The sequence below is a fragment of the Pseudophryne corroboree genome, chromosome 9, assembly GCF_028390025.1.
Source record: "Pseudophryne corroboree isolate aPseCor3 chromosome 9, aPseCor3.hap2, whole genome shotgun sequence".
In the NCBI taxonomy this organism is placed as follows: Eukaryota; Metazoa; Chordata; class Amphibia; order Anura; family Myobatrachidae; genus Pseudophryne; species Pseudophryne corroboree.
In genome coordinates, this window is record NC_086452.1 from 199751774 (window position 1) to 199774960 (window position 23187).

Consider the following 23187-nt stretch of genomic DNA (forward strand, 5'->3'; position numbering starts at 1 on the left):
GCAGAATATGGACATGGTTTATAAACATTGCTGCAGCAGCAGTCTTAATACCCAAATAAGCACACAGGGTGGCAGAATCTAAATGTGCGGTTAGCAGTGTGGAGAAGATAATGGTATAAGTGTGGGAAGGAAAGCACATGAGGGAATAGGGCCCTGCTCGTAAAAGCTTACAATGTATACCTTTATGATGATCTTTTTCTAAAACCCCTTTTACACTTCCAGCACATAACATGGGTTATTGCACATAAACGTGCATAACCCATGTTGCTGGTTGGTGTAAAAGGGTTGAGTTGGAATAATTCGGGTCGAGTGACCCGGTATTCAAATTTGGGTAGTTTACAGTGTTGAACAAGGCTTCAAACTGTGCTGTGTAATCAGGAGCCGGGTGGCCTCAACCCGGATTCCCATTCACAGTGAATGTACAGGCGCCCGCCGCGTCACCGGCAACGTCACCAACCCAGCAATATGCCGAGTTGGTGACTGCTGTGGGAAAGGGGGCTGAAGCGGGTCGCAGCTGGGTAGCACCCGTGTCAGGCTCCCGGCTCCAAGCCGCACTATTTAGTGTAACAGCAGTTTAATTGAGCACTAGTATTCCATATTGATTAACCAATGTCTTCTTATGGATATACTGTATTTAGAACTGGTTTTTGATAACCTTATTCTCAACATTGCTATCAAAGAAAATGTAAACATTTTGCAGTTTGGAATTTACAGAGGTAATTTGAAATCCTTTATGCATTTTCCACAAATAGTTTTTGCACTGTGTATTGAATTTAAAGCATTCTGTTAAAAAGCCTTGGCAAATTCAAAAGGAATTTGGAATCAAAGACTACTCAGGTGCAGACAAATGTTAAAGCCTACATGAATAAGTAATGGGATGTTCTTTGTCTTTCCAGATCTGTATTTGATGCACTGGCCTGATGCCAATATTCTGGGTAAGAGTCCCCGGGAGGGGCGAGCAGAGACATGGAAGGCTCTAGAGGATTTGTATTACAGAGGTAACAGCTTTGATCTTTGTATGGCCATTTGAAAATAAGTAATGTTGTCACGGTATTGGCCAAAATTGGTCATTACCATGATAAATGCTTATGCCTCATAGCATAATTTTGTTGATCCGAATGGTGTTAAGCCATTATTGTTATTCTAGTCCTCTGGTCAACTACATGGAAATATAACCTGTATTGCTTAATGAACATTGTATTGTCCCAATAAATAATCCAATAACTTTACATATAACATACAAATTTATAACATTAAATTGTCTAGGTGAGTACAGTAAACGGAAATTAAGGATTGTAATTGTTTTTTTCCCATACCTTTGGGAAAAGCAATAGTCCATATTCAGGGCCATAGAGAGCAGTGATGGGGAGGCGTGGCAAAATCATGGGGGCATGGTCACACCTGCCTGAAAAAGTAAAATGAATGAAAACTGCCACGTACAAAGCAGCTTTGCGTGAAAAGGAGCAAGGCATTTTTGCCCTGCTTAGCTTGCAGGGGCCCCTAATGTACCCCTTAAATAAGCCCAGGTAATTAGTACATGCCCAGCCTCCACCACGGGCACCCCCCCTCTTCCGCCCTTTCCCCCGCCTTGATTCCCTGCCTGTCTTGGTACCCCATATTTCCATACAATGAGACTATATTTTTAATATTTGTAGTCCGTTATTTACACATACAGAGACATTTTAACACACTGTGCAAAAGACAGCACTGACTCCTCGCTTTCCCCCTTATATGTAATTTTATTTATTTTGTGACATTTTATTTCCTTTTTGGCACCATTGTCCTGTATATAATATATCAGTTCACTTAGCAATGTAAAAATGTAGGGGGTCATTCAGATCTGATTGCTAGGCAGTGATTTTTGCTTTCCTACGTTCATATAGTCACCGCCTACATGGGGAGTGTATTTTCGCTGTGCAAGTGTGCAATCTCATGTGTAGCAGAGCTGCACAAACTGATTTTGTGCAGTCTCTGCGCAGCCCAGGCTTACTCAGCCGCTGCAATCACACCAGCCTGTTCAGGACTGGATTTGACGTCAGACACACTCCCTGAAAACGCTTGAGCCGCCTGCGTTTTTCCGGACACTCCCTGAAAACAGTCAGTTGCCACCCACATATGGCCTCTTCCACATATGGTCAATCTCCTTGCGAACGCCTGTGCAAATGGATCCTTTGCACAATCCCGTCGCTGCCTGGCGATCCCCGTTGCAGCCGTCCGTTGCGCGTGCGCATTGCGGTGCAAACGCGTGCGCAGGTCGGATCTGATCACTCGCTGTGCGAAAACGCACAGCACCAATCAGATCTGAATGACCCCCTTAGTCTCTGAATGATCATCTGGATCTTACAGCCAAAATTATGTATGGTCTCATGTATAATTTTGCTTTTATTGACCATTGACACCCCCCAACAAAAAACACACACACACACACAATTTTTTTTTTTTTATTGTGTTGGCTCCTTTGGAAGGCAGGAGGAGGACATTTTTGAGAAAATCTTGGCTGGATGAGGGCATGTGAAAGCTTTCTGGGTAGGGAGGCATGTGTAAAAAAAGCTGATGTTAACCTGCATGGGAAAGGTAAGTATGAGAGTTTTGGTTAGTTAGGATGATGCTATATGGGGAAGAAACCTCTCCCTTACATGACTCCCTGCCTACCATCCTCTGTCTGGTATGACCTTTGCCCACAAGCTTTTCACATGCCACTCTGCACACAAACTTTATTTACAATGGCTACTGGAACCATCTGGAGTAGCTCAGGTATCTGTTATCTCGCCTACAGTACCTGTCTTCTATGTCCAAACCTGATGTTCTTCACTGATGCTGGATCTGTTCTATCCACTTCTTTGGACTTGTAATATCAAGCCACCTGCCTAATCAACTTGAGGTGAAGGCTTCTGGTTTTCCTCTGGATTAAGAACACACTTTCTTCCATAGCTTTCATCTACAACTTACTGTGCACTACCTTCTCACTGCCTCTGGACTTCACTAGCCTGCCCCTTATCAGACTTGGCTTATTCAGATGGATGCCTCTAAATTTTTCTCCCAGTGACCACATTCTCATCTCCCACTGTCTGGACAGTTTCTGGGGGTCATTCCGAGTTGATCGATCTCTAGCTAGTTTTAGCAGCCGTGCAAACGCTATGCCGCTGCCCACTGGCTAGTGTATTTTAGCTTAGCAGAAGTGCGAACGCATGTGTAGCCTAGCTCTACAAAAACAGTTTGTGCAGTTTCAGAGTAGCTCTGAACCTACTCAGCGCTTGCGATCACTTCAGCCTATTCGTGTCCGGTTTTGACGTCATACACCCGCCCAGCCACGCCTGTGTTTTTTCAGACACGCCTGCGTTTTTGCAAATACTCCCTGAAAACGGTCAGATGACACCCAGTAACGCCCCCTTCTTGTCAATCTTCTTGCGGCCGCCAGTGCAAAGGAAAACTTCGCTAGAACCTGAGCACAACCACAAAGAGCTTTGTACCTGTACATCGCGTGTGCGCATTGCGGGGCATATACGCATGCGCAGAAATGCTGTTTTGTCAACTGATCGCTGCGCTGCGAAAATCGGCAGTGAGCGATCAACTCGGAATGACCCCCACTGATCCTAGTGCCACACATTGGACACCAGGGTGTATATTTACTAAGGTCCCAATTTTGTCCGAGTTTTTTTTTTTTTTTTTAAGTGTTATCTCGGGAATTTACTAAACACAAATCTCGGCAGTGTTGGGGCTATTCGTATTTTTTTTCCTGGCTGAGTTCACAAATATGAATGAATAGACCATCGGCCAAACACGGCTGTTATTTGATACAACTCAGTAATTTACTAAGAATACGTATTCTCAATCACTGCCGACAATAGCTAAACACTGCCGGGAAAGCATAGAAATTGCAAAAAAAAGCAGTTTTAAGTGAGATCCATGCATGCTTAGCTGTGGAATGGGGTCTGAAAGAGTTAAAAATCATTAAAAAATAATTGCGTGGTGTCCCCCCTCCTAAGCATAACCAGCCTTGGGCTCTTTGAGCCGGCCCTGGTTGTTTAAATACCAGGGGGAAAAAGACTGGGGTCCTCCCGTATTTAGACAACCAGCACCGGGCTCTTGGGCCGGTACTGGTTCCAAAAATACGGGGGACAAAAGACATAGGGGTCCCCTGTATTTTTAAAACCAGCACTGGGCTCCACTAGCCAGAGAGATAATGCCACAGCCGGGGGACACTTTTATATAGGTCCCTGTGGCCGTGGCATTACCCCCCCCAACTAGTCACCCCTGGCCGGGGTTCCCTGGAGAAATCGGGACCCCTTAAATCAAGGGGTCCCCCCCTCCAGGCACCCAAGGGCCAGGGGTGAAACCCGAGGCTGCCCCCCCCCCCATCCCTGGGCGGTGGATGGGGGGCTGATAGCCTTTGTGTAAAAAAAAGATTTTTGTTGTTGTTGTAGAGCTACAAGTCCCAGCAAGCCTCCCCCGCAAGCTGGTACTTGGAGAACCACAAGTACCAGCATGCGGGGAAATAACGGGCCCGCTGGTACCTGTAGCTCCACAACACACAAAAATTACCCAAATAAAAACAGAACACACCGTGGTAGTAAAACTTTAATTAACATACATGCACACTTACACACTCACACATACTTACCTAGTGTCCCATGGAGCCCATCGGCCACCTTGTCAAGTAGAATACAATTGGAAACCTGGAAAAAGAAGCCCAAAATACTTACCTATTTTCCATTGATGATCGGTCCTCTTCGTTCCATGTAGAATCCACAGGGTTAAAAACAAAAAACAAAAAACTCCCGGTCCCAGTGCATGTAGCTGCTGCTTGGCTGCCATCTCGGGTATTTCACTCAGCGTGCTACTCATATATTCTGTAACCTGAGGGGGCTAAGTGTTTAAGGTTTTCTGAATAATATATAAATTTTACAAGATATACTTGCTGTGTATTTTTCTTTGTGATTTGTAGTCACATATATATATATATATATATCTCTTGGATTCCCGGTTTGTGCTGACAGGAAAGTCAAACTGCATTGGGAGTTCTTGCTAGGTATATCGATGCTAAGATTGTACCAGGTTGCCTGATATTGTGCTTATTATTATGTCAGCTACGCGTGGCAACGGAGGTGGGGCTTCTCCCACATTGTGTGGGGGTGATGCTGCAGACACTTTTGAGGAAAATATGGCAGCAGAGAGTTCAGGTTCAGGGGGTTCCTTACCCCCCCAGTGGGTCTGTAGCACCGGGGGCAAATAATGACCCACCTTGGGCTACCTTTTCCACGCTGTTAAATACGCTAGTAACTAAACTGACGCCCCCTGTGGGACCACCTGTGCCAATGCAGCAGTTTATGGTCCCTGCAGTCAATCCGCCATGGGCGGATCAAATCTCAACTCAGTTACAGCACTTGAACCGGTCACTGACTACATCTAAATCTCACTCTCGTCCACCTAAGACTAAGACATCTTCTAAACGGGCCGCTACTTCCTCACAATCCACTGCTATTCCAGACACATCCTCTGAGGAGGATGGTGCATATACTGACCCCACAGACACCGACTCAGATGCTTCTGATGGGGAAGGGAAGTCAATGGTGGATGTCCCTGATTTGATTGAGGCTACCAGGCTCATTCTTCAGGTGTCTGATGATCCTGAGCCTGTGGCTGTCTCTAACAACCCGGACAGATATAAACGTAAGAAAGTGGTTAAACAAGTTTTGCCTCATTCTCAATACCTGGCTGACATATGTCAGGAATCCTGGGAAAACCCGGGTATAAAATTCACACTGTTGGCTCGCTATCCTCTCTCTGCGGAGCTATGTAAAAATTGGGAAACTCCTCCGCCTGTAGATTCTCATGTGGCACACATGGTAGTTTCCTCTGCTCTGCCAGTAACTACCGTCACCTCTCTGAAGGAACCAACGGATAGACGTGTGGAGGGTTGTTTGAAAGCAATTTACACTCTAATGGGGGCTGTGCATAGGCCAACCATTGCAGCTGTTGAGGTGTGGGCTCAGGAGCTGGAGACGGAGCTGCCTTCCAACGCATCTGAGCATGCTTGACAATGTCTCTCATATATTGCCACGGCTTCTCTGTACCTTAAAGAGACGATGCCGGTGTGCTGGCGGCCAAGGCTGCTGATACGTCCGTCTTGGCCAGACGTATCCTTTGGTTGAGATCCTGGTCGGTGGATATGGATTCCAAGAGAACCCTGGATGTGCTTCCTTTCAAGGGAGACTTTCTCTTTGGAGAAGACCTCAATAAGATTGTGGCTGATCTGGCTACTGCTAAAACAGCTTGCCTCTCTAGTACGGCTCCTTCCTCACAGAAGGCTAAAAGTACTTTCCCTCGGCCCTTTCGTCCTCCAGGTAAAGCAAAAGGTCAGGCGTACCCAAAGCAAACTCGTGCTTCCAAACCTGCCCAGACCGAAGCGGGCATGGGCTGCCATTCAGCCTGCTTCCAAAAGTGACAAGCCTGCCGCATGACGGGGCGGGCCTCCCTCTGGGGGATCCCAGAGTGGGGTGCCGACTTCTAGGTTTTGCCCAGGAGTGGTTGAAGACCACTTCCGATGCCTCGGTAAGGGAAGTCGTCACTCGAGGTTACGCCATACCCTTCAAAAACCGTCCCCCTCATCGATTTTGCCTGACAGATGTCCCTTTGGACCCGATGAAGGCAAACATTCACCAAAGGAGTGGTAGTACCGGGACCTCTGGCTCAGCAAGGCAAAGGGTTATATTCTAGGTTTTGCCCAGGGATGGTTGAAGACCACTTCCGATGCCTGGGTAAGGGAAGTCGTTACTCGAGGTTACGCCGTACCCTTCAAGAACCGTCCCCCTCAAGGCAAACACTCTGCATTCGGTGGTACATTCCCTCCTGACCACAGGAGTGGTAGTACAGGTGCTGTTTCTAGTCCCGAAACCAAACGGGTCCTCGCGGCCCATTCTCAATCTGAAGTACTTGAACAAGTATGTGCGGGTCTACAAGTTTCGTATGGAAACTCTGCGCCCTATTGTTCTGGCCTTGGAGCCTGTGGACTATATGGTCTCCCTGGACATACAGGATGCCTACCTGCATATTCCTATTGCTGTGTCTCATCAGCAGTACCTGAGGTTTGCGGTGGGCAACCTTCATTACCAATTTTGGGCATTACCTTTTGGTTTGACAATGGCTCCGCGAGTTTTCACCAAAGTAATGGCGGTGATGACGGCTGTGCTCCACCGTCAAGGGGTCAGGATCCAACCGTACTTGAACGATTTGTTGATCCTGGCGAATTCCCAGAACTTCTCCTGTGTCATCTAGATCTGACAGTCCAGTTCATGAAAGCCCACGGGTGGCTAATCAACTGGAAGAAATCCTCCCTGGTTCCTGCTCGGAGCATGCTGCACCTGGGAGCGTTATTGGACACTCACAACCAGCGGTTGTTCTTGTCTCAGGAGAAAGTCCTGAAGCTTCAGGACAGGATTCGATGCTTCCTATCTCGTCCGCAAGTGTCGATACATTTGGCAATGCAAGTGCTAGGTCTCATGGTGTCGGCTTTCGACATGGAGTGTGCTCAATTTCATTCTCGCCCTCTACAGAAGTTAATTCTGACCAAGTGGGATGGCATGCCTCACCGGATCAGATCTCATATGATCTCCCTGTCTCCGGAGGTCCGCCTGTCACTGAGCTGGTGGCTTCAGGACCATCGATTGAGCAGGGGCCGTCCCTTATGGATATTCAACTGGGTCTTGCTGATGAGGGATGGCAGTCAGAGGTCGGGGCGCGGTGTTGGAACAACACTTCCTTCAAGGTCGGTGGACCGAGGAAGAGTCTCTGCTCCCAATAAACCTTCTGGAACTGCGGGCAGTGTTCAATGCGTTAAACATGGCCCAGCATTTGATACAGAACAGACCTGTTCAAGTACAATCAGACAATGCCACCACGGTGGCATACATCAACCATCAAGGCGGCACTCGAATCATCACGGATTCTTCAGTGGGCAGAACGCCATCTTCCAGCCATATCCGCAGTGTTCATTCCGGGGGTCCTAAACTGGGAAGCGGACTTTCTCAGTCGTCACGACGTACACACCGGAGAGTGGAACCTTCATCCAGAGGTGTTTCAACTTCTCGTGGACATGTGGGGCCTTCCAGATGTGGACCTGATGGCGTCTCGACACAATCACAAGGTTCCGGTCTTTGGAGCAAGGACAAGGGATCCTCAAGCAACATCCGTGGATGCTCTGTCAATCCCATGGAACTTTCGGCTGCCGTATGTGTTCCCTCCGGTGTCATTACTGAGTAATACGTAAGTTCAATCAAGAAGGAGGAAACCTACTTCTGATCGCTCCAGTGTGGCCCAGGCGGCACTGGTTCTCCGATCTACAGGGCCTCTCGCTAGATCGTCCCCTTCTTCTTCCACAACGACCATATCTCCTCGTTCAGGGCCCTTGTGTTTACCAGGACTTGGCCCGTCTAGCTTTGACGGCATGGTTCTTGAAGCTTCCGTCCTGAGGGCCAAGGGTTTTTTTCTGTGGCGGTAGTTCAAACTATGTTGAAGGCCCATAAGCCGTCTTCTGCTCAGATTCACCATAGGGTCTGGAATGCTTACTTTACTTGGTGTGCGTCTCACATCATGACGTTGGCCCCTTGGGATCTGTTGGTGGTTTTGGAGGCCTTGCAAGAGTCTCCGTTTGAACCTCTTGTCTCTGCTGACCTTAAGTGGCTTTCCCTTAAGGTGCTGTTTTTGCTGGCTATTGCTTCAGCTAGGAGGGTCTCGGACTTCGGTGCCTTATCCTGTAAGTCCCCCCATTTGATTTTACACCGTGACCGGGCGGTTCTTATAACGCGACCGGGTTATTTATCCAAGGTGGTGTCTTCCTTCAACCTTAACCAGGAGATTGTGGTTCCGGCCTTTAATTCTCCTGAGTTGTCTTCCAAAGAACGGTCTTTGGATGTGGTACGGGCTCCCCGTATCTATGTGAAGAGAACCTCCATTCGGAAATCTGATTCTCTTTTTGTACTGTTTGGTTTTCACAAACGTGGCTGGCCTGCTTCCAAGCAGACCCTGGCTAGATGGATTAGAATGGTGATTGCACATGCTTATGTACAGGCTGGTCGTCCAGCTCCTGCTACCATCAAAGCCCATTCTACTCCGTCGGTTGGACCTTCTTGGGCGGTCCACCATGGTGCGACCCTTGAACAATTGTGCAAGGCGGCTACATGGTCCTCAGTGAACACGTTCATAAGGTTCTATGCCTTCGATAATTCCGCCTCCCAGGATGCTTCCTTTGGACGCCGGGTTCTTGTGCCCGCAACAGTGCGCCCCCTCCTATAAGGAACTGCTTTAGGACATCACCGATGTTAATCCTTGTGGAGCCCAGTGTACCCCGCAGCAGAAAACGAGATTTATGGTAAGAACTTACCGTTGTTAAATCTCTTTCTGCGAGGTACACTGGGCTCCACAAGGCGCCCACCCTGACGCACTTAGCTTCTTTGGGTTGATATGGCATTAGCCGCTGACACACTCTCCTGTAGTGAGTGTGTGGTGTAATTGTCTACGAGCGATTGTCATCTCTGGTACCTGCTACTGCATTGGGCTGGTAAACTAAACTGAGCTCCTGAGTTATAGAGGAGGCGGTGCTGTGCATCTTGGGAACAGTCAAAGCTTTGAGCCTGTTGGTGCCTCGGATCAAGATCCTACTCTACACCCCAATGTTAATCCTTCTGGAGACCAATGTACCTCGCAGAAAGAGATTTAACAACGGTAAGTTCTTACCATAAATCTCGTTTTTTATTTTGGTATTTTTTGTTGTTGTGGAACTACAGGTACCAGCTGGCCCGTTTTTTCAACGCATGCTGATTCTTGTGGTTCTCCAAGTACCAACTTGCGGGGGAGGCTTGCTGGGACTTGTAGTTCTACAACAACAACAAAAAAACTTTTTTTTTTACACAAACAAAGGCTATCAGCCCCCCATCCACCGCCCAGGGATGGGGGGGGAGGGCAGCCTTGGGCTTCACCCCTGGTCCTTGGGTGCCTGGAGGGTAGGGACCCCTTGATTTAAGGGGTCCCCACTTCTCCAGGGAACCCCCGGCCAGGGGTGACTAGTTGTGGGGGTAATGCCACGGCCGCAGGGACCTATATAAAAGTGTCCCCCGGCTGTGGCATTATCTCTCTGGCTAGTGGAGCCCAGTGCTTGTTTTAAAAATCCGGGGAACCCTATGTCTTCTGTCCCCCATATTTTTGGAACCAGGGCCGGCCCAAGATCCTGGTGAAATACGAGGGGACCCCAGTCATTCCCCCCCCCCCCCCCCCCCCGGTATTTAAACAAACAGGGTTGGCTCAAAGAGCCCTAGGCTGGTTATGCTTAGGAGGGGGGACCCCACGCAATTTTTTTTTTTTTTTACTTTTAACTGTTTAAATACTTCTCATACTGTACACAATGAAGCCCTGCACGGATCTTACTGATCCGGCCGGGCTTCATTGTCTTATGTCCGGCAGTGTTTTACTAATCACTCCCGTAAAACACTGCCCGACAAAACGGATATCATCGAAATCGGAAAATACGGGGGAGGGGGGCCGAGGGTGCCACGGGTGGGGGAGGGGTGGTTGTGGGAGTGGTGCGAGTGGCGGAGGGGCTGGTGCAGTGGTGGGGGAGGGGCAGGTGCCGCTGGTGTGGGTCCGGAGCCACCGCGAGTAGGGCGGGTGCATGGGTGCTGCGGGTGGGGGAGGGCGTCTGGAGCCACCGTGGGTGGTGGAGGGTGTGTGTGCGGGTGCTGCAGATGGAGGCCGGCGGTACTGCGAGTGGGGGAGGTGCGGGTAGTGCTTCTCCTCCTGGAAGCAGCTAGGCTGCTGTCCTCCCTTTGGCAGTGGCTCTCCGGGAGACTCGCACAGCAGCCAATCACTATTGTTAGCACCAGTGTCCCAATGCACCGCATTATAGGGAAGAAAATGCACTCAATAAACTACAGCTCCCAGCAGTCCTTAGCGCCTGAATGCTTCGGCGCTAAGGGTTGCTGGGAGCTGTAGTTTATTTGGTGCACATAGTTCCCTGTAATGCAGCGCAATGGGACACCGGCGCTAACAATAGTGACCTGCTGGCAGAACTGACTGACTCGCTGAATCAATGTAAAAGGTGAGAGTGCTGTGCAGTGTCAGTGTCAGCGTCCAGACATTACCCTCCGCGATATCACCCACTCTATCCGTTACATTAGCCATCTCATGGGCTCCCATGCCAGCAGGCCAGGTGCTGTGTTGCGGAGTCAGGGCCTCTGGGAATCTGTGCACGGCTGTGCTGGGGAGGCACTTCTGTGACATCACACGCAGAGCAGGCTCCGGGACTCAGAGAGTATGCAGCGCTGGGAGGGCTATGAAATCCTTCCGCTGTGCCGCTTTCATACACATCTATGCTGGTGGCTTCAGCAGCTTTTGTTCCACGTGGGCCGCGGCTAGGGAGTGGGGATTGTTGATGCCGGAGGGGGCAGGCGGACTGGCAGCAGGACATAAGGGGTCATTCCGACCTGATCGTAGCTGTGCTAAATTTAGCACAGCTACGATCACTTAAACTGACATGCGGGGGGACGCCCAGCACAGGGTAAGTCCGGCCCACATGTCAGGCCAGCCCCCCCCGCACAAGTACAAAAGCATCGCACAGCAGCAATGCTATTGTACTTGAAGAGTAACTACCAGCCAGCGTAGCTCCTGCGGTTGGCCGGGAGTTACTCGTCGCTGCCCCGGGTAGCAGCAGCTGCATGTGACATCACACAGCCGCTGCGGCCCGTTCGGCCACGCCTGCATTGGCCGGACCGCGGCCACAAAACAGTGAGCAAATGCCGCCGTGCCGCCCCCTCCTGCCCAGCGACCGCCTCTGCCTGTCATTCAGGCAGGGGTGATCGCTAGGCAACGACAGCTGTCGGCTGTCAGCCATGGGCCGGCGCACTGCGGCGCCGGCGCAAGTGCAGTTCTGACAACTGTACAACTGCGATGAACTGCAGCGAGCGATCAGGTCAGAATGACCGCCATAGGATGTTGCAGTAAAAGGATTTTCTCTTACGTCCTAGAGGATGCTGGGGACTCCGTAAGGACCATCTGGTATAGACGGGCTACGCAGGAGATATTGGCACTATAAAGAACTTTAGAATGGGTGTGCACTGGCTCCTCCCTCTATGCCCCTCCTCCAGACCTCAGTTGGATCCTGTGCCCAGAGGAGATTGGGTGCATTACAGGGGAGCTCTCCTGAGCTTCTCTGATAAAGAATTTTGTTAGGTTTTTTATTTTCAGGGAGCACTGCTGGCAACAGGCTCCCTGCATCGTGGGACTGAGGAGAGAGAAGCAGACCTACTTAAGTGATAGGCTCTGCTTCTTAGGCTACTGGACACCATTAGCTCCAGAGGGAGTCAGAACGCAGGTCTCCCCTCGCTGTTCGTCCCAGAGCCGCGCCGCCGTCCTCCTCGCAGAGCCGGAAGATAGAAGCCGGGTGAGTATAAGAAGAAAAGAAGACTTCAAGGCGGCAGAAGACTTCAGATCTTCACTGAGGTAAGTGCGCGCCATTGCTCCCACACACTACACACACTAGCAGGCACTGATGGGTGCAGGGCGCAGGGGGGCACCCTGGGCAGCAATAAAAACCTCTAAATCTAGCATTATAAGGTTAGACACTGCGGAGGCAGTAATTCTATAAATCCCCCGCCAGTTTTGTGATACATTGAGCGGGACCGAAGCCCGCCGCTGGAGGGGGCGGAGCTTGGTCCCTCAGCACTAACCAGCGCCATTTTCTCCTCAGAGATTGCAGAGAAGCTGGCTCCCCGGTCTCTCCCCTCCTGAACACGGTGACACAGGGCTGAAAAGAGGAGGGGGGGGGGGGGCACTTGTGAGGCGCAGTGAGTGTATTAACACAGTGATTAAGATAAAAGCGCTATTATCTGGGAGATTATTTTCCAGTGTCAGTTGGCGCTGGGTGTGTGCTGGCATACTCTCTCTCTGTCTCTCCAAAGGGCCTTATTGGGGAACTGTCTCCTTATATCTATATCCCTGTGTGTGTGGGGGGGGGGGGGGGTGTCGGTACGAGTGTGTTGGCATGTCTGATGCGGAAGGCTCAGCTAAGGAGGAGGTGGAGCAGATGATTGTGGTGTCTCCGTTGGCAACGCCGACTCATGATTGGATGGACATGTGGAATGTTTTAAATGCAAATGTGTGTGACCTTATTACTTAAGACATTGGACAAAGCAGAGTCCAGAGAAAAAGCTGGGAGTCAATCCACCGCTTCGACTGGGTCACAGGGCCCTTCAGGGTCTCAAAAACGTCCCCTGTCCCAAGTAGCAGACACTGATACCGACACGGATTCTGACTCCAGTGTCGACTACGATGATGGCACCCAAGGGTGGCCAAAATTATTCATTATATGATTATTGCAATAAAAGATGTTTTACATATCACAGATGACCCCTCTTTCCCTGACACGAGGGTATGCATGTTTAAGGAAAAGAAACCTGAGGTAACCTTTCCCCCATCTCATGAGCTGAACGCGTTATTTGAAAAAGCTTGGGAAACTCCAGATAAAAAACTGCAGATTCCCAAAAGGATTCTTATGGCGTATCCTTTCCCTGCACAGGACAGGGTACGTTGGGAATCCTCACCCAGGGTGGACAAGGCTTTAACACGCCTGTCCAAGAAGGTGGCGCTACCGTCTCCGGACACGGCAGCCCTCAAGGATCCTGCTGATCGCAGACAGGAAACTACTTTAAAGTCTATTTATGCGCATACAGGTGCTTTGCTCAGACCGGCAATAGCGTCTGCATGGGTGTGTAGTGCAGTTGCAGCTTGGACAGATACCTTGTCAGTTGACCTTGATACCCTAGACAGGGATACCATTTTATTGACCTTAGGCCACATTAAAGACGCAGTCTTATATATGAGGGACGCTCAAAGAGACGTTGGGCTGCTAGGTTCGAGAGCCAACGCCATGGCGATTTCTGCTAGGCGAGCCCTGTGGACCCGCCAATAGACGGGTGATGCCGACTCAAATAAGCATATGGAGGTTTTGCCATACAAAGGTGAATTTTTATTTTGGCAAGGTCTCGCGGACCTGGTTGCCACAGCTACCGCGGGTAAATCTACCTTTTTGCCTTTTGTTCCCTCACAACAAAAGAAAACTCCACAATATCAGATGCAGTCCTTTCGGTCGCATAAGTCCAGAAGAGGTCGAGGCTCATCTTTCCTCGCCAGAGGTAAGGGTAGTGGAAAGAGAGCACCTGCTCCAGGTAGTTCCCAGGAGCAGAAGTCCTCCCCGGCTTCTACTAAATCCACCGCATGACGCTGGGGCTCCACTGAGGAAGTCCGCACCGGTGGGGGCACGTCTTCGACTCTTCAGCCAGGTCTGGGTTCTGTCAGTCGTGGATCCTTGGGCGATGGATATTGTATCCCAAGGCTACAAACTGGAATTTGAAGAGGTGCCCCCTCGCCGATTTTTCAAGTTGGCCATGCCAGCTTCTTCCCCAGAGAGGGAAGTAGTGTTAGCTGCAATTCAAAAGCTGTGTCAACAGCAAGTGATTGTCAAGATTCCCCTAGTCATACAGGGGAAAGGGTACTATTCGACCCTGTTCGTGGTCCCGAAGCCGGATGGTTCGGTCAGACCCATTTTAAATCTAGAATCCCTAAACCTGTACTTGAAAAAGTTCAAATTCAAGATGGAATCGCTCCGGGCTGTGATCTCCAGTCTGGAAGGGGGGGGGGGGGGGAATTTATGGTGTCATTCGACATAAAGGATGCATACCTTCATGTCCCCATATATCCTCCTCATCAGGCGTACCTGAGATTCGCTGTACAGGACTGTCATTACCAGTTTCAGACGTTGCCGTTTGAGCTTTCCACGGCCCCGAGGATTTTCACCAAGGTGATGGCGGAGATGATGGTGATCCTGCACAGACAGGGAGTCACAATTATCCCATACTTGGACGATCTCCTGATAAAAGCAAGATCGAGAGATCAATTGCAGAAGAGCGTGTCGCTCTCCCTGAGAGTGCTACAACAACACGGTTGGATTCTCAATCTGCCAAAGTCACAATTGATTCCAACGACTCGACTATCATTCCTAGGCATGATTCTGGACACGGAACAAAAGAGGGTTTTTCTCCCGATGGAAAAAGCCCAGGACCTCCAGAACATGGTCAGAGACTTGCTAAAACCAAAAAGAATGTCTGTTCATCAATGCACTCGAGTTCTGGGGTAAATGGTGGCAGCCTATGAGGCCATCCCCTTCGGCAGGTTTCATGCAAGGACGTTTCAGTGGGACCTCCTGGACAAGTGGTCCGGGTCCCATCTACTAATACATCAGAAGATAAGCCTGTCCCCCCGGGCCAGGGTGCCTCTCCTGTGGTGGCTGCAAAGTGCTCACCTTCTAGAGGGTCGCAGGTTCGGCATTCAAGACTGGGTTCTGGTGACCACGGACGCGAGCCTCCGAGGATGGGGAGCAGTCACACAAGGAAGAAATTTTCAGGGGCTCTGGTCAAGCCAGGAGGCTTGTCTTCACATCAACGTACTGGAATTGAGGGCCATATACAACAGCCTACGACAAGCGGAAAATCTTCTTCGCGACCTACCGGTTCTGATTCAATCAGACAACATCACAGCCGTGGCTCATGTGACCCGCCAAGGCGGGAGAAGGAGCAGAGTGGCAATGGCGGAAGCCACCAGGATTCTTCGCTGGGCGGAAAATCACGTAAGCACTCTGTCAGCTGTCTTCATTCCGGGAGTGGACAACTGGGAAGCAGACTTCCTCAGCAGACACGATCTCCATCCAGGAAAGTGGGGACTTCATCAAGACGTTTTTACAGAGATAACAAGTCTTTGGGGAATTCCTCACATAGACATGATGGCGTCACGCCTCAACAAGAAGCTTCTGAGGTATTGTGCCAGGTCAAGGGATCCTCAGGCAGTAGCGGTGGACGCCCTGGTGACACCTTGGGTGTTTCAGTCGGTCTATGTGTTCCCCCCTCTTCCTCTCATCTCAAGAATATTGAGAATCATAAGACAAAAAAGAGTGAAAACAATCCTCATTGTTCCAGATTGGCCTCGAAGGGCCTGGTATTCAGATCTTCAGGAGATGCTCACAGAAGATCCATGGCCTCTTCCTCTCAGGGAGGACCTGTTACAACAGGGGCCCTGCGTGTTCCAAGACTTACCGCGGTTACGTTTGACGGCATGGCGGTTGAACACTGAATCCTAGCTGGGAAAAGTATTCCGGAGGAAGTCATCCCTACTCTGATAAAGGCTAGGAAGGAGGTGACGGCAAAACATTATCACCGTATCTAGAGGAAATATGTTTCTTGGTGTGAAGCCAAGAATGCTCCTACGGAAGATTTCCATCTGGGCCGTTTTCTCTACTTTCTACAGACAGGAGTGGATATGGGCCTAAAATTAGGCTCCATTAAGGTACAGATTTCAGCCCTGTCTATTTTCTTTCAGAAGGAATTGGTTTCCCTCCCTGAAGTCCAGACTTTTGTAAAGGGAGTGCTGCACATCCAACCTCCTTTTGTGCCCCCAGTGGCACCTTGGGACCTTAACGTGGTGTTACGGTTCCTGAAGTCTCACTGGTTTGAACCTCTTCAAACGGTTGAATTTAAATTTCTCACTTGGAAGGTGGTCATGTTGTTGGCCTTGGCATCTGCAAGGCGGGTGTCCGAATTGGCGGCCTTGTATCACAAGAGCCCCTATTTGACCTTCCATGTGGATAGAGCGAAGTTGAGGACTCGTCCTCAATTTTTGCCTAAGGTGGTTCCTTCATTTCATATGAACCAACCTATTGTGGTGCCTGTGGCTACAGGTGACTTGGAGGATTCCAAGTCCCTGGTTGTAGTCAGGGCCTTAAAATCTATGTAGCCAGGACGGCTCGGGTTAGGAAAACAGAAGCACTGTTTGTCCTGCATGCAGCCAACAAAGTTGGCGCTCCTGCTTCGAAGCAGACTATTGCTCGCTGGATCTGTAACACGATTCAGCAGGCTCATTCTACGGCAGGATTGCCGTTAACAAATTCGGTAAAGGCCCATTCCACTAGGAAGGTGGCCTCTTCTTGGGCGGCTGCCCGAGGCGTCTCGGCTTTACAGCCTTGCCAAGCAGCTCCCTGGTCAGGTTCAAACACTTTTGCAAAGTTCTATAAGTTTGATACCCTGGCTGATGAGGACCTTGCGTTTGCTCAGTCGGTGCTGCAGAGTCGTCAGCACTCTCCCGCCCGGTCTGGAGCTTTGGTATAAACTCCATGGTCCTTACGGAGTCCCCAGCATCCTCTAGGACGTAAGAGAAAATAAGATTTTAGACCTACCGGTAAATCTTTTTCTCCTAGTACGTAGAGGATGCTGGGCGCCCGTCCCAGTGCGGACAAAATCTGAAAGGCTTGTATATAGTTGTTGCTTCCATAAGGGTTATATTACAGTTGAGATCAGTCTTTAGCTGATACTGTTTTTTGTTCATCCTGTTAACTGGTTGCGTATATTCCAGGTTATACGGTGTGGATGGTGTGGGCTGGTATGAATCTTGCCCTTAGATTAACAAAATCCTTTCCTTGTATTGTCCATCTCCTCTGGGCACAGTTTCTCTAACTGAGGTCTGGAGGAGGGGCATAGAGGGAGGAGCCAGTGCACACCCATTCTAAAGTTCTTTATAGTGCCCATATCTCCTGCGGAGCCCGTCTATACCCCAGCATCCTCTACGGACTAGGTTTAAAATCTTATTTTTTTTCCCCTATCTACAATGCAGTGATTTGCTGCAGATACAGTGGCATACCCTCCAGCTGTACCTTTTTGGCAAGTACAGTACCTTTTTTTATGGTCTGTACCGATGTTTGGCTCCCCAAACTTCCATTGAAAGTATAGGGAAAGGGGCGTGGTCATGCCTCTGTACCCGTGCCCACGCCCCCTTTTCGAATTTGTAGCGATTTTTATGTGTAAATTGTTGGAGGGTATGATGCTGCAGATGCAGTAGGCCTATTTTGGGGTGTGGACCTGGAGCTGCAGCTCCATTAGCCCCACTGTTAATCCTGCGCTGAGAACACACAGCAGCCAAAGGACAGAGCCTCCCTTTGGATGTAATCTGTGTGTGAGGGCGTTTCTCGCCCAATCAGCTGTGGACTGGGGGTGAGAGACCTACTGCTAACTCAATGAGAGCTCCTAGCCACGCCCAGCGTTAGCCACACAGTCACAGAGTGACAGATCTGGGCAATTATTTAGGAGATTTTTATAAAAAAATGTATTATCTACATACATTCTGTATACTACTACTTTGCCCCGACTCTCATTGTATTCCCCTTCAACCCCAGTTAGCACTTGTAGCTTTAGCTTTTAACTTCCCTGCTCTGACTCCGTGTACTACAGTCCTTCCTCTAGCCATCTCTAGATTTGCAGTTTTTGTTTCCTGCCACCATACCATCCTATTCCCTCTGTAATGTAATAGCGACAGCCATAGGAGAAGGAGAGCCAGACTGACAGCCAGATGCACTCTACACACCACACATGTCATAGTACTGGGTGGTGTGCACACAGCAAATTCCACATACTCAGCTAGGACCACCACCATTACAAGGCGGGGTACCAGCTGTACCTTCCCCAGGGCATAGTTTCCTCAGCGACGGCTACTGCAGAGCAGTCAGCGTTGGTGTCTGCAGCCCCACCCCCTAGGTGTGACCTAAAGACATCATGGGTATAGGGGCCATGGCCGGCACAGGGCACACTGCCGCCTTATTTATGGCAGTGCTAATGTCCTTGTGTGCATTTGCGTAGTCTCTGTGTGTTATCACAGGAACTGCTGCCACTATCACCCTTTATGTAATATGGGGCTTTCAGTATGAAGACTATTCACATATTTCAGTATTGTGTTACCTTTATTTTTTACTTTCTTCTGAATAGTCGCAATTTTCTTGCATATTTTTTTTGCAGATGAACAAAAGTATTCTGAGAGAACTTGCAAATTGTGAGTACTTGCTTGGTACACTGCCCATCATGCAGTTGTGCTATGCGTTGCAGTTTGAAGAATGACTGATAACGTGGTGTGCCACTGTAGACATCACCGTTACACTAGATATAGGGGTCTTTGGTGCAATTTCGGCAAAGCCAAGTAAAGCCATATCTGTACAACTGTGACGAAACAGTTGCACACAGGGCCGTCTTTTTGTATGGGCTCAATGGGCTCTTGCCCAAGGGCCCCAGGAGTAAAAGGCTGATAGCTGAGGGTCCCCTCTTTCCAGGGGTACCAGATTTTTGAAAATCTGCCCTGGGGAACCGGAGATATCCGACTTCAAAGCAGTAGTCCCCATCCAAGCCTGTTAATTGTTCTTCCCAGCCAGATATCTCGGGTTCTGTCTGACTTAAGAGTTTTTCTGAGGGTATACTCCAAAAGCTGGGACACTGGCAGCTTGTCTCTACTATGCCCAGAACCGGAGATATCAGCCTTCAAGCAGCTGGTCCCTGCTTCAGCTCCATACGCCTAATATACAGTTTTATATTTTTGTCGGTGGATTGCTCTGGCTACTGAAGTATGATCCCCAAGTCCCCAGTTCCTCCTGAAAGGTGGGACTCTCTATTTTTTTATTTTTTTATTTATTCCATTAAAGCTAAGAAATCTATTTCCAGCAACTGGAGATATCTGCAGTAAAGCAAGCTGCCCTGACCCCCGGAAAATGATGAATATTAAGCCCACTCCACTATCAACCCCTCCCCTGTGTATTAAACACCCCCTATCACCCTGGAAGTCATGTACCAAGGCCCCTTCATTCAGCACAATGTCCTCTTCTACAGTTTATCATTCTCCTTCCCGCCCCATTTGTGCAGTAAAGGAGTAATTAGCAGAAATTATTTCTCCAGGTCCTACATGCTGTGCGAAAGATAGAACCCTCCTACCCCTACAGCTGATGGGTGGGTAGGGGCCCCAGTGCGTTGCTGTGCCCAGGGGCCTACACTGCTGTTAAGACGGCTCTGGTTGCACAAATGATGCTGTACAAGATTAAAGCTGAGAACTACTAGATACTGTATGGGATACTTGTAAAAGATAGAACTGGGATTATGCCTAGATTAGGACTATGAATTGCACTTGGTTCTAAGGTTAATTCTTGGGGGTAGCTTTTACATTCTGATGCACTCGTGACCAGCAGCTCTGCCATTTGAGCCACAGTGGATCCTGATGGGATAAACTATTGTCCTGTCATGCTTGAACAACCTATATGTGCCTATTATCCACCGCCTGTGGATATTTAGGGCCATATGCAATTGCGGTCGAATTGCCGCAAATGTCGAAAAATGGGGCATTTTCGACCCAAAAAAATGATTCGACAATGCAATACAGTACTTTTCGACAAAAAAACGGCCGTTTAAAATTCGACTTTTTGCAATTCGACAGTTGTCAAATTCGACATGTCTGCAATGGTAAAAATGCGGCTTTTCGACAAAAGTATATTCAATTGAAGAATGTCGATTCGACAACAGTGCTTTTCGACAGTAATTTCGTCAATTTCAGTCCGCCTCATTTTGCTGGCGGGATCTAATAAAAGTTTTTAAAAACATGTTTTTTTTTGTTTTTTTTTATTGCTAATAGCATATCTATTTATATTAGAAGGGATTATCTACTTGGGTTTGTCTATTAGGAGCCACAAGTATTATTTAATATATTTTTTAAAATAATATATATATTTTTTTTACTGACTAAAATAATATGGAGAGATCAGAGCATGTTTTTCAGTGGGAAGGGGTGGGAATGGGTAAAAAAATCAAGAAATAAAATGCGTGGGGTCCCCCCTCCTAAGCATAACCAGCCTCGGTCTCTGAGCCGGTCCTGGTTGTAAAAATACGGGGGGAAAATTACTGGGGTTCCCCGTATTTTAACAACCAGCACCGGGCTCTGCGTCCGGTCCTGGTGCAAAAAATACGGGGGACAAAAGACGTAGGGGTCCCCCGTATTTTTCTCACCAGCATCGGGCTCCACTAGCTGGAGAGATAATGCTACAGCCGGGGGACACTTTTATACCGGTCCCTGCGGCCGTGGCATTAAATCCCCAACTAGTCACCCCTGGCCGCGGTACCCTGGAGGAGTGGGGACCCCTTAAATCAAGGGGTCATCCCCCTCCGGCCACGCAAGGGCCAGGGGTGAAGCCCGAGGCTGTCCCCTCCCCCATCCAAGGGCTGCGGATGGGAGGCTGATAGCCAAGTGACAAAATAAAGAATATTGTTTTTTGTAGCAAAACTACAAGTCCCAGCAAGCCTCCCCCGCAAGCTGGTACTTGGAGAACCACAAGTACCAGCATGCGGGGGGAACCGGGCCCGCTGGTACCTGTAGTTCTACTACAAAAAAATACCCAAATAAAAACAGTATACACACACCGTGATAGTAAAACTTTATTACATACATGCACACCAACACACACACACACATACCTACCTATGTTGACACGCCGACTCGGTCCCCTTCTCCACGTAGAATCCACGGGTTACCTGTAAATAAAATTATATTCACAAAAATCCAGTGTAGATCTGTCCTCTTCTTGTTTGTAATCCACGTACTTGGCAAAATAATAAAACGCAAAACCCGATCCACGCACTGAAAGGGGTCCCATGTTTACACATGGGACCCCTTTCCCCGACTGCTGAGACCCCCGTGATTCCTGTCACAGAGGGTCCCTTGAGCCAATCAGGGAGCGCCACGTCGTGGCCCTCTCCTGATGGGCTGTGCGCGTCTGAGCTGTCAGGCGGCGCATAGCACTATGCCGCTCCATTATATTTAATGGTGGGAACTTTGCGGTCAGCAGTTGACCGCGAATAACCTCAACCGCTGACACAAAGTTCCCACCATTGAATATAATGGAGCGGCATAGTGCTATGCGCCGCCTGACAGCTCAGACGCGCACAGCCAATCAGTAGAGGGCCACAACGTGGCGCTCCCTGATTGGCTCAAGGGACCCTCTGTGACAGGAGTCACGGGGGTCTCAGCAGTCGGGTAAAGGGGTCCCATGTGTAAACATGGGACCCCTTTCAGTGCGTGGATCGGGTTTTGCGTTTTATTATTTTGCCAAGTACGTGGATTACAAACAAGAAGAGGACAGATCTACACTGGATTTTTGTGAGTATAATTTTATTTACAGGTAACCCGTGGATTCTACGTGGAGAAGGGGACCGAGTCGGCGTGTCAACATAGGTAAGTAGGTGTGTGTCGGTGTGCATGTATGTAATAAAGTTTTACTATCACGGTGTGTGTGTACTGTTTTTTTATTTTTTTGCAGTAGAACTACAGGTACCAGTGGGCCCGTTTCCCCCCGCATGCTGGTACTTGTGGTTCTCCAAGTACCAGCTTGCGGGGGAGGCTTGCTGGGACTTGTAGTTCTGCTACAAAAAACAATATTCTTTATTTTGTCACTTGGCTATCAGCCTCTCATCCGCAGCCCTTGGATGGGGGGGACAGCCTCGGGCTTCACCCCTGTCCCTTGGGTGACTGGAGGGGGGGACCCCTTGATTTAAGGGGTCCCCACTCCTCCAGGGTACCCCGGCCAGGGGTGACTACTTGGGGATTTAATGCCATGGCCGCAGGGACCGGTATAAAAGTGTCCCCCGGCTGTGGCATTATCTCTCCAGCTAGTGAAGCCCGGTGCTGGTGTGAAAAATACGGGGGACCCCTACGTTTTTTGTCCCCCGTATTTTTTGCACCAGGAACGGACGTAGAGCACGGTGCTGGTTGTGAAAATACGGTGGATCCCCTGTCATTTTTCCCCCCGTATTTTTACAACCAGGACCGACTCAAAGAGCCCGAGGCTTGTTATGCTTAGGAGGGGGGACTCCACGCATTTTTTTTCTTTCTTTTTTAAACACTTTTGTGCCGTCCATGAAGTCGAATCCAGGACGCACACTATCGTCAATTGGTCCGTTTTTCGACAGCGGGACTGTCGAATCCGTTTTTTATTGAATATGTCGAATTCGGGTCCCGGCGGGAGGGTGTCTTGACTGTCGAATTGTGTCGAATTTAAAAACGGTCGAATTCCAGCCGGAATTCGACCGCAATTGCATATACCCCTTAAAGTTCAAGAACCATACATTCAGTGCCTGACTATTATGCTGAAACACTGTTCCTGGTTCCAAATTCTGCTGGTTTATTTTCTGGATTTCTCACCTCTTGTACTCCTGACTTAGTTTTTGACTTTGGCTTTTCATCTGGTTACCAGCTATGGACTCTGCTTTGTCTGTCCTTGCCTTGAACCTCTAGCTTTAA

General features: G+C 49.2%; 1 protein-coding gene across 1 annotated transcript in view; it reads left to right on the top strand.

The window, feature by feature from the left end:
- Window positions 1–23187, top strand: part of LOC134957870 (uncharacterized oxidoreductase ZK1290.5-like) — a 530010-nt gene that overhangs the window by 185956 nt on the left and 320867 nt on the right. Inside the window, 1 exon segment of the mRNA XM_063940091.1 lies at window positions 897–998. Within this exon segment, the coding sequence (XP_063796161.1) occupies window positions 897–998 (102 nt within the window).